Source organism: Neophocaena asiaeorientalis, unplaced genomic scaffold (genome assembly GCF_003031525.2).
Source record: "Neophocaena asiaeorientalis asiaeorientalis breed wild unplaced genomic scaffold, Neophocaena_asiaeorientalis_V1.1 scaffold82, whole genome shotgun sequence".
Lineage (NCBI taxonomy): Eukaryota > Metazoa > Chordata > Mammalia > Artiodactyla > Phocoenidae > Neophocaena > Neophocaena asiaeorientalis.
Genome location: NW_020173068.1, coordinates 3,597,066 through 3,607,974, shown reverse-complemented (window position 1 = coordinate 3,607,974; position 10,909 = coordinate 3,597,066). Strand labels below are relative to the sequence as shown.

Below are 10,909 nucleotides of genomic sequence, written 5' to 3'. Positions count from 1 at the left end.
GTTGGTATCCGTCCTGCAGTCGTGAGTATGATAGTTGGGAGAGCTCTGTGTGCGTGTGCGTGCAAGCTTGCCGGTGGAGGGCGAGGTGTGTGTCTCTTAATAATGTGGGTGCCCCTCTCTGCCTTGTACGTGTGCCTTGGCTGGCTGGCTTGGACAGAGTGTGTTTTGGGGGGGGCGTGTGTACACCCGTCTGCCCTGGGTTGTGTGAATATGTGTGTTTGGTATGACCCGCCCTTATTCCCCTGGGAGCGTCAGGGAACAAGCAAGAGGTAGAAATTAGGGGCTGCCTCCATCCTACTGCAGAGATTTTAATCTTGCCCTGTGGCATGCAAATTCCCTTGTTCACCTATAGACTCAGTTACCCCATCTGTCCAATGGAGCTCATCCCAGGCCCTACCAGGCTCTGAGCCCTGGATAGGGCAAGAGCAGCCTGGGGTGCCAATGTGGCCATGGGAGAGCCACTCCAGGGAGTCTCAGGCTTTGCAGGGCACAAAGCATCTACACAGACAGGGATCGTCTTGCTTTACTCTCTGAATAGCCAGTGCAGTAAGGAGTGTCATCCTAACGTCATCCCTGCAGACGTTTCTGAGACTCCCAAGGGTAGCACGTCAGCATCTTCAGCTGTGAGTAATATTGATAATAATAATAACAAGCCAACAGCAGTGACCATTTCCTGCACCTACCCTGCAACGGGCCATGTTAATTTATTTGCATTTTCATTTCATCATTACAAAAATCTTACGGGGTTTACATCCACTTTACAGATGAGGGAATGGAGGCTCAGGAATTTTGAAGAACTTGCCTAGGGCTCTCCAGCCAGGAAGGGTCTGAGCCAGGATGACATCCAGGGAATATCTGATTACAGTCACCCCCTAATGCATTCTTACCAAGATGGGATTATGGTCTTTCATTCGAGATGGGGGCTCCCTCCCTCCCAAGGCAGCCCATGCATTTGGGAGCCCATGCATTTGGCAGCCCATGCATTTGGCATGATTGGAGAGATGGGCTTCAGTCAGAGAACTGACTGAGTGATGTTTCCCCCAATCCTGCCTAGGACTGTTGGGAAGGTCTTCACATGGCTGAAGTCTGTCTCCCTCTCACACCTCATACCTGGGTCTCCTTGTTCCTCATCTGGAGCCTGGATGGGTGGGCAGACGGGTCCTGGAGAGAGCCTCTCCTCCCTGACATGCCTTTGCCCTCTCCTCCACCCACCGCACACACAGTGACACAGCTGTACCCGGGGTGGGGGTGTGGGGTGCTTCCTCTGAAGTTGAATGAGTGAATCTTGGGGCTTTGAGAGACCTCCCCTCCCTGCCTCATTCTCACCTGATGGTGAAACTGAGCTGGCTGGTGGACTAACTCTGCATGTAGACAAAGTTCACCTTTTAAAAAAGAAATACACTCCATCTGATTTGAAATACTCAAGCACTAAATGAATGTGGAATCTTTATTTTAAATTATTGAAATTGAAAATTCCCTTGCCTCCCTACCAAATCCCTTCCTCTCCTGGAGTCTCTCAGGAGGCCAGAAGCTACTGTGGCCAATTTAGTCTGGGTCCTTCCAGACCTTTTCCTGTGCATTTACACACCTATATATACAAATACGCAGATACATCATATTACATGCTGGTGGGGTTTTTTACATAAATGAGATCATCTTGGGTACATTGTTCAGCAGCTAGCTTTGTTCACTTGACAATAAGTATATTCATTCCAGAACATCCATTCATATGTAAATTCAGTATACACTGATTCATCATCCTTCATCATCCCTGCTCCCCCTCCCCCTCCTTGCATCCCTCCCTACCTTTCAGAGGTAATAGCTGCCTATACTACAGCACTCAACAGATACAGTGCAAAGTCTCTCTTCCTCCCTCTCACCAACCATCAAGTCCACCTCTCCACTGTACTTTTTTTTCACTTAACATTTCACTCTGGAGATCTTTCCAATTAGCACATAAAGAATTTCCTCAGTCTTTTATATGGCTACAACTGTTCCACATATAGAGAAATATAATGTATTTAACCAGTCTCCTAATGATGGGCATTTAATTGTTTCTATCGTATGGGCTGTAGGGATAACCTTGTACTTGCATCATTGCATCAGTATGTAGAGAGTTCCTGGTCTTTTTCAGAGCTGTATAGTATTCCACTGTGTGGCTGTACCGTGAAGTTTTAGCCAGTCTTCTACTGCAGGACATCTGGGGGAATTTCCTGCTTTTTGCTTTTAGACACAAGGCTCTGATTAGCAGCCTTTCACATATTTAATTTTTTGGTAGGCATTTAAATTGGAGGATAAATTCCCAGAAGTGGGACACCCAGTCAAGGGTATACGCATTTGTCCATTTAATGCATACCGCCGAGTCACCCTTCATAAAGCCTGTGCCAGTGTATCCTCCCACCAGCAGACGAAAAGAGGGGACACCGAGCAGCCTTATTTTAGTGCTTTTCTCCCCTTCTTTCTAGATGCAAGCCACCGCTGTGGCTATTCCTGAGGGTGCCCCCTCCAGGAAGAAGCGGTTGGAGTTGGATGATGACCTAGACACAGAGTGTCCCACCCAGAAACATGCTCGATGTGGGCCCCAGCCCAGGCTGCCCTCCTGCCAACTGCCCCTGAGCCCACCCCCTGCTCCAGTTCACACCCCTGCTGTGACCACTGCCTCCAGGCTTGGACCCTATGTTCTCCTGGAGCCTGAGGAGGGCAGCCGGACCTACCGCACCCTGCACTGCCCCACAGGCACGGAGTACATCTGCAAGGTACATGCCCCAGGGACCACTGTCCCCAAGCATCACAGGGGGCTGGGAAAGGATTGCCAGGGCTGAGGGACCCTTATATTAATTTAGTTCTGTTTTTGTTGGGGAAGCAACCAGTGAATCCCCAGCTCTCTGTCAAGCTCCAGGCTGGGCTGAAACCGAGAGGTAAAGCAGATGGTCCCAGCCCTGGGGGAATTCACAGCTTAGGCCCCATAGTAGGATAAATGTTGCTGGGGTGGAACTTAGGGGCCATGAGAGCACAGAGAAGCCTCCAGTATATTCAAAGGCAGAGTCAGAAAAGGCTGGGTAGGAGTCAACCAGGGAAAAGTGGGAGAAGGGAGTTCCAGGCAGGGGAAACAGAGGCCTACAGGATTGAGGGCATGGCACTTCAGAGAATTAAAAGGACTTCATTATGGCCGGAGTGGAGAGGGGGTGCAGACAGGGCCAGCAGATGAGAGCTCGCTGCCACTGGTTGTGAAAGCATTAGGAAGAAGCCCCCACTAGGCTCTGGGGAGCCATTTAAAGTATTTGCACAGGGTAAGATGAGATATGGTAGACATCAGAACTCCTGGGAGCCTGGAGGTCATTGGGCCTACCAGTGGCCATTTTACAGATGGAAAGACTGAGGTCGAGAGGAGAAGGGCCATGCATGAAGCCACATGGCATCAAGCCTGGATCCTAGGGCACAGTCCAGGGTTCCTGACAGAAATCAGAGTTCTTGGCAGAATTCAGGCAACAGGCAGGGCCAAGTGACCCATACAGGACGCTGCCAGGTCTCAGCTCACAAGGACAGAGATGAGAAAGCATAATCATAGGTATTTACTGTGCACCAGGTACTATGTTGATTGTCTAGTCTGCATCACTCCTCTAATCTTCACATAGTCTATGAGGTAGTTACTATTATTGGGCCCATTCTATAGATAGAGGACAGGCTCTGAGGTTCAGAAAGCTGTGGTTTCTTGCCACCTCACAAAGCCAAGAGGTGTCAGAGCTGAGATTGGGCCCAAGCAGGTTAAGCCCAGAGCCGTGGGCCTCATGCTAGGACAGGTGGTTCAGATACAAGCAGGGCAGGTTTGCTCTGGTGGGCAGGGGTAAGGAGGATAGGGAGACCCAGGTACACAGGGAGGGGTAGAAGGGGGCTGGGTCCCCTTGGGAAGGCACAGAGAGGCAGAGGGACTGAAGCCTCCATCCACCTGGGAGGAGCAGCTCCTGTTGATGGGGGTGCAGCGGGCAGGGCCAGATCTGGACATCACACTGGGCTCTGGGCTGCCCGATGCCGGTCCCCAGGGCTACCCCAGGTGCTCTAAGGAACCCCTGAACTCTGGGTCCCCTTCCTGCAGCACCACAGGTTTTTTTCTGTTCCCCTGGGGAGGGAGGTCCATGCTGAGAGGAACGACCATGGCAAGCTGGAGCCAGAAGCACCATGCTTTCACATGGTCCCGGACATTCAGGAACATTTAAAGAAATCTTCTGGGATGTGCCTGTTCCTATGTCCAGCATGAACTGTGGGGGCCGATCTGCCGTTTCCACATTGCCTAGGCTTTTCTGGTCGGTGTGTAGAAAGATCTACATCCTGTCTTCCTAGATTATTGCCTTATTCATTAATTCAACAAACTCTCAGTGAGCACTTGTATGTGCCATGCACCATGCACCATGTAGCTGCTGTGGCTCAAAAGTAGACCAAGCTCTGCCTCCACAGTTCGCGCTGGGGGTGAATGAGTAAAATGTACATCAGGTGATCTTAACTGCTATGGAGAAAAACTAGGAGCTGGGAGAGAAGGGTGTGGGGAGGGGAGGGGGTGAAGGTGATCTTAGCTGGGAAGTCCAGAAAGACCTCTTTGAGGAGGTGACTTTGAGCAGTGACTTGCACTGGGGGAGCCAGCCCTGTGGGTATCTAGAGGAGAACATTCAGGTGGCAGGAAAAGCAAGTGCAAATGCTCAGAGGCAGGGATGCACTTGCCCTGACTTTTAAAAAAGTCTCCGTTTTTGGATTATTGCCTCCAAGCCACCCCAACTGTTTTGTTTTAATGCATCTACTTACATTTTTTCGTGGATTAAATATGTATATGCTTTATTTATTTATTTTTATTTTCTGTGTGTCACAGACAAAATAACAAGCAAAGGGTTTAAAGGCAGATAAACCAAAGTGAGTAGACTGCTCTACCACTGATTAGCTGTGTGGCTTCCAAGTCACCTTCCTCTGAACATCCTTTCAGGAATATGGCAAGGTTTCCATCTAATGTCCATAAAGCCCCTAGCATGTTTCCCCACAATCTCCCCACTCTCACCACAGGCCCCACCTTCCTCCCCCACCCCATTTTAGCCATACTGATCTTTGGCTGGGTTTCTAGAGCAGCTCAGGTTCTTTCCTGCCTCAGGGCCTTTGCACTTCCTGTGCCTCCCACCTAGAAAGCTTATCCCTTGGGCACCTCAATCATTCAGGTCACTTCCTCAGAGTCCCTTCCAGACTACACTTTCTAAAATAGGTGCCCCCTGCCAGAATACTCTTTATTCCAGCATTCCTTTGTAATTCTCATCAGAATTTGTAAGTATTTAGTTTTTTTGGCCTGTTTACTGTCTCATGTATTGGACTATGGGCACCAGGAGGGCAGGGACCATGGCTGTCAGTCAAGTTAGCGCCCCAGTGGCTGGTACAGGTAGGCATTCAATGCCTGCTTGTGGAATAAAGGAAAGGGTGGGTGGGCAGTGAATCCTAGAGAATGGTAGCCATATTGATGATGAGGGGAAGGATGAGTTACTTCTGCATGATCTCCTCTTTTGGACTCCCTCTGTTTGGGGGGGTTATTTTTGTTCAGGTTACCTGTTATTTTAAATTATCTGAGGTTTAAGGCCATATGAGCTCGCAGCTAAGAGCACAGATGATGGAGAACAGGAATTCAGTCGCAGCTCTGTCCCTTGCTGGCCATGTGGCCCTCCGCTTGGTCAGGATTGAGTGACCTGCTGCTGAAGCGCTGGGGCACAAGGCCCAGCACACAGTAGTTGGCTGTGACTGGCTGCAAGGCTGACCTGGGCCCCACGGGGTCCCCACCCGTGTTCACACCATGCTCCCACAGGTGTACCCGGCCTGCGAGGCCCTGGCGGTGCTGGAGCCCTACTTGCGGCTGCCCCACCACTGCCATGTGGCCCGGCCGGTGGAGGTCCTGACAGGCACGCAGCACCTCTACGCCTTCTTCCCACGGCCGCATGGGGACATGCACAGCCTGGTGCGCCGCCGGCGGCGCCTCCTGGAGCCCGAGGCCGCAGCACTCTTCCGCCAGATGGCCACCATCCTGGCGCACTGCCACCAGCACGGGCTGGTCCTGCGCGACCTCAAGCTGCAGCGCTTCGTCTTTACTGACCCGGAGAGGTGAGCGTGGCCACGGCTCAGGCCTTGACTGATGTTCTGGTCACAGTTAGATTGAGGTCACGCATTTTTGGCAAGAATACCACAGAAGCCATAGGGCCTTCTCAGCCCATCCTATCAGGAGATACGGGCTGCTGATACGGATTGCTGTGATGTTAACCTCAATCTTTGGTTAAGGTGGCTTCTGCCAAGTTTCTCCACTGGAAGTTTCCTAATTTACCATTTATAATTAATAAACACCTTGAGGGCTTCCCTGGTGGCGCAGTGGTTGAGAGTCCTAAAAAAAAAAAAAAAAAAAAAAAAAAATTAAATAAATAAATAAATACCTTGGGCAATACCTTGTAATTAATCAGTACTCTGAGGTTCTTTCAGGCTCTGCATGTAAATCTCCTGTTTCTCCTTAAACTTTCACCCACTAATTTCAGCCACCATCCATTCTGCCTGTAGCAGTTATTCCTAGGATGTTTGCCTAAGGGTGGTTTTCGAATTCCTTTTACATTCTATACTAAAATGAACATGCTTTTAGTAAGAAGTGGAATGTAAGTTTTATAATGATTTTTAAGCTAATACACAGCTTCAAATAATTTTGAGCTTAGGGTGAGTACAACACCCCCAGACCACCCAGAAGTGAGAAAAGTACTTTCTTCCCTTTTCAAGGCAATAGTTTGAGAAGCACCATCAGAAGAGGGATGGTGGAATCAGACAAACCTGGGTTCAAATTCTGGTTCTACTTTTTAACTTGCAGTTTGTCCTTGAGCAATGGCTTCACCTGCCTGAAGCTTGACTTCTTTTTTTTTTTTTGGCGGTACGCGGGCCTCTCACTGTTGTGGCCTCTCCCGTTGCGGAGCACAGGCTCCGGACGCGCAGGCTCAGCGGCCATGGCTCACAGGCCCAGCCGCTCCGCGGCATGTGGGATCTTCCCGGACCGGGGCACGAACCCGTGTCCCCTGCATCGGCAGGTGGACTCTCAACCACTGCGCCACCAGGGAAGCCCCGAACCTTGACTTCTTTATCTGAAAAATGGGCCAATAATGCTAACACCTCAGCCCACCCCCTGTGCAGTGATTCACAGGACCAGTCAGCATTTTCAGACAGGCACCCAGGAAGTGGTGCCATGGGAACAAGATTAATAGCAGTGGTAATAGTAAGCTTCCTATTAAAGTAGTCTAGAGTGCTCTGTGGGAGTTATTTATAATTAATTAATTTATTTATTTATGGCTGCGTTGGGTCTTCATTGCTGCACACGGGCTTTCTCTAGTTGTGGCTAGCGGGGGCTACTATTTGTTGCGGTGCACGGGCTCCTCATTGTGGTGGCTTCTCTTGTTGCCAAGCACAGGCTCTAGGCACGTGGACTTCAGTAGTTGTGGCACGCGGGCTCAGTAGTGGTGGCTCGTGGGCTCTAGAGCGCAGGCTCAGTAGTTATGGCACACGGGCTTAGTTGCTCTTCAGCATATGGGATCGTCCCAGACCAGGGCTCGAACCCATGTCCCCTGCAGTGGCAGGCGGATTCTTAACCACGGTGCCACCAGGGAAGCCCCGCGGGAGTTATTTAAAGCAGAAGTTGCAAATGGTGGTCTACACACCCTTTTTTTTTTGCCCCACATTCCTGTTCGTTTGTGTTTTTAATTAAAATTGGTTGCGGGAATCCGCTGGTGGTCCAGTGGTTGGGACTTTAGGCTTCCACTGCGGGGGCCCCAAGTTTGATCCCTGGTCAGGGAACTGGGATCCCACAGGCCACGGGGCATGGCCAAAAAATTAAAAAAAGAAAAAAGGGACTTTCCTGGTGGTCCAGTGGTTATCCACGCTCCCAATGCAGGGGGCCCCCGTTCGATCCCTGGTCAGGGAACTAAGATCCCACATACCTCAACTAAGCCCGCGTGCCGCAACTACTGAGCCTGCGCCACAACTAGAGAGCCCGTGCACCACAATAAAGACCCAGTGCAGCCAAAATTAATTAATTAATTAAAAAAATAAATAAAAACGTAAAAAAGAGAATGTTTTTGGGTTGCTAACTTTTTAAAAGCTGGGATTTTTTTCATTAAAATATGATCTCTGACTTCTCTTGTGGAAAAGGGGACCATGGAGCCACCTGGGAACTACATAAGCAGCTCATAGCGCTGGCTCTGGGCTGGAGAGAGCCAGGATTCAATCCCAGCCCTGCTTCCCGTGGCTGCAAAATGGCCTCTTCCTCATCGGCTGTATGAGGGTGAAATGACATACACCAGGTAGAAGCTCAGCCCAGGGTCAGGTTCGCAGAGGACACTCCAAATACTGACTGTAATGTTGTTAGTGGTGCCCTTTTTAGGGTTTGTGCTGAGATAGTTGGCACAGTCCCCACTTCCTACTTCTAATTTTGTTACCTGCCTAGACCCTAAGTTTGCATCTGGCTTAATAGAGGCTTAATGCCCTCAGCCACCTGAGTACCCACCTCCCCACACCAGGCCCCTGCCCCACAGACAGTTGGGAAATGTGTTCCTCTCAGAGTCCTAGTTCAAATTTAATTGCTCTGTGACCTTAAGACATGACTTAATCTCTCTGAGCCTAGACTTCCTCATCTGTAATACAGGATTAATCAATGATCCAGCCTCACAGGACTGGCTCATGTCTGGCAAATGCCAGCAGGCACTTGGGAAACGGGTGCCATTAAGTGTGACAATGTAGGGTGGTGGCGTGGGGGTCCCACTATCTGACCCCCTGTCTCTCCCCCTGCACAGGACAAAGCTGGTGCTGGAGAACCTGGAGGATGCCTGTGTGCTGACCGGGCCTGACGACTCCTTGTGGGACAAGCACGCGTGCCCAGCCTATGTGGGCCCCGAGATCCTCAGTTCCCAGCCATCCTACTCGGGCAAGGCGGCAGACGTCTGGAGCCTGGGCGTGGCCCTCTTCACCATGCTGGCTGGCCACTACCCCTTCCAGGACTCAGAGCCTGCTCTGCTCTTTGGCAAGATCCGCCGTGGAGCCTTCGCCCTGCCCGAGGGCCTCTCGGCCCCGGCCCGCTGCCTGGTCCGCTGCCTCCTCCGAAGGGAGCCAGCTGAGCGGCTCACGGCCTCAGCCATCCTGCTGCACCCTTGGCTGCGGGAGAATGTGATCCCTACACCCCCCTCGCGATCCAGCCTCTGCGAGGCTGACCAGGTGGTCCCAGAAGGGCTGGGGCTGGAGGAGGTGGAGGAGGAGGGAGAGAGAGATGTGTGTCTCTACGGCTAACGCGACCCTACTGGACTCTCAGCCCCAGACTGCCAGTTGAGGCTGGGGTATCTCTAAGCTCTCTCCTGCCTCTTTGAACTGAGCCGAACCTTAAGTGCCTTCTGGGAGGGAGAGGGGAGGAAGTGTGCGTGGAGCGTGCTGGATGCACACACCTGTGCGCGTGAGCGCGTGCCTCACCGAGTCCTCGGGAGCTCACTGTGCCAAGCGCCGCTCCCAGTGCTGGGAACACAGCAGTGAACGACAGAGACGAAGCTCCTGCTGACAGAGTTGACGACATTTTCCATGCCCACCGGGCAGTGTCTACACTGAGCACCCACAGTGCAGGTATCGGCATCCACTCATGCCGATGCCCAGGCACCTCTGACATGGGACAGTCCCTTTCACAAACAACCCAGCTGCCTTTGTATCTTGCACCTTTTCAGAGAAAGGGAAGCATCCCTGTGCCAAAGGCTCCAGGCCCCTCCCCTGTAACTCAGGACTCTAGAGCCCAGACCATGCTGGGAATTGTGCTCCCAGCAGCTCTGTCCTCTTGGTCAAGGGCTTCTCCATCCAGGGCTGAGCCAAGGATTTGGGCTAGAAGATCAAGAGTGCAAATGGTGAGGCTGGTCTTCATCTAACTCAAAGAGTAGTTTGGAGTGAAGGGCCAGGCCTGTCCACCTCAGTGACCCCTGACCTGAGCACCGGAGTTGGGGGCCGGGATCAGGCAGGTTCTGTCCCCTGGCCTCCTGAAAAGTCCCAAGCTCTGTTCTGGGGACACTTGGGGTCCAGGACCCTATGTCAACACTGTGGGTTTTGGATGCCATGAGTATATGTTTTTGTCTTGTGCCTAATAAAGGAATTATGAAGTACTGTCATTTTCTCCTGGTTATTTCATCCATCTTCTCCTCCCCATCTCCTATGAGTTTTCCCTGCCTCCAAACCAGCCCCAGGGTGAAAGGCCAGAGGCCTTGTGTGTCAATCTCAGCTTGAGTGGTTCATGAGAACAGAAGACCCAGTAGGTCTTCCCTCATTCCCTGTGTTCCTTCTGGATGTCTTGGTGTCTCAGGATACTTTTTGGCTGCATGTAACTGAAACCGTGAGTTAAAGTGGCTTTGAAAAGAAGAAAACGTATTTCACACAAAGCAAGAGGTCGACAGGCAGGGAATGGGCTTCACGCTGGTTGATTCGGCTCTCAGAGCTGTTAGCAAGGACCTGGCTCCCTAGGCTCATTCTGTCTCTTTGCTCTGTTGTCCCAGGTAACTGCTGGTACAATGGCTACAGCAGTCCCAGGTGTCACATAAGAGAGACCCATGACCAGAGGAAGAAGGAGGGTGGCGTGGTAGTACTTGAGAACTCAGTACTCCGGAGTCAGGTTACCTGGAATTAAATCCTTTCTCCAACACTCACTAGCTGTTTGACGCTCGGCAAGTTTCTGAATCACTCTATACCTCAGATTCTTAATCTGTAAAATGAGGGATAATAATACCTAACTCAAGAGAATCAAATGGGTTATTTTAGCTAAAGCACTTCGAATAAACTGTGGCTGGTGTAACAAGTCCTCAGTCAGAGTTAGTTGTTCTCTCTCTAGCTTTTCCATGGGATGGGGAAA

The 10,909-nt window shown here is 51.1% G+C and overlaps 1 protein-coding gene across 1 annotated transcript; it reads left to right on the top strand.

Annotated features, from left to right (window-relative positions):
• The first annotated feature begins 1,914 nt into the window (after window positions 1-1,914).
• On the top strand, window positions 1,915-10,166 carry TRIB3 (tribbles pseudokinase 3). The gene is made up of 3 exons (XM_024742862.1): window positions 1,915-2,756; window positions 5,828-6,120; window positions 8,832-10,166. Exons 1-3 carry the CDS (start codon window positions 2,466-2,468, stop codon window positions 9,319-9,321), a joined length of 1,074 nt encoding a protein of 357 aa, XP_024598630.1. The 5' UTR covers window positions 1,915-2,465; the 3' UTR covers window positions 9,322-10,166.
• Window positions 10,167-10,909: the final 743 nt, after the last annotated feature.

Coding starts and splice junctions, on each gene's coding strand:
- TRIB3 (XM_024742862.1), top strand. CDS start 2,466: ATGCAAGCCACCGCTGTGGCTATTCCTGAGGGTGCCCCCTCCAGGAAG. Junction 2,757..5,827: donor GCACGGAGTACATCTGCAAG/GTACATGCCCCA, acceptor ATGCTCCCACAG/GTGTACCCGGCCTGCGAGGC. Junction 6,121..8,831: donor GTCTTTACTGACCCGGAGAG/GTGAGCGTGGCC, acceptor CCCCCTGCACAG/GACAAAGCTGGTGCTGGAGA.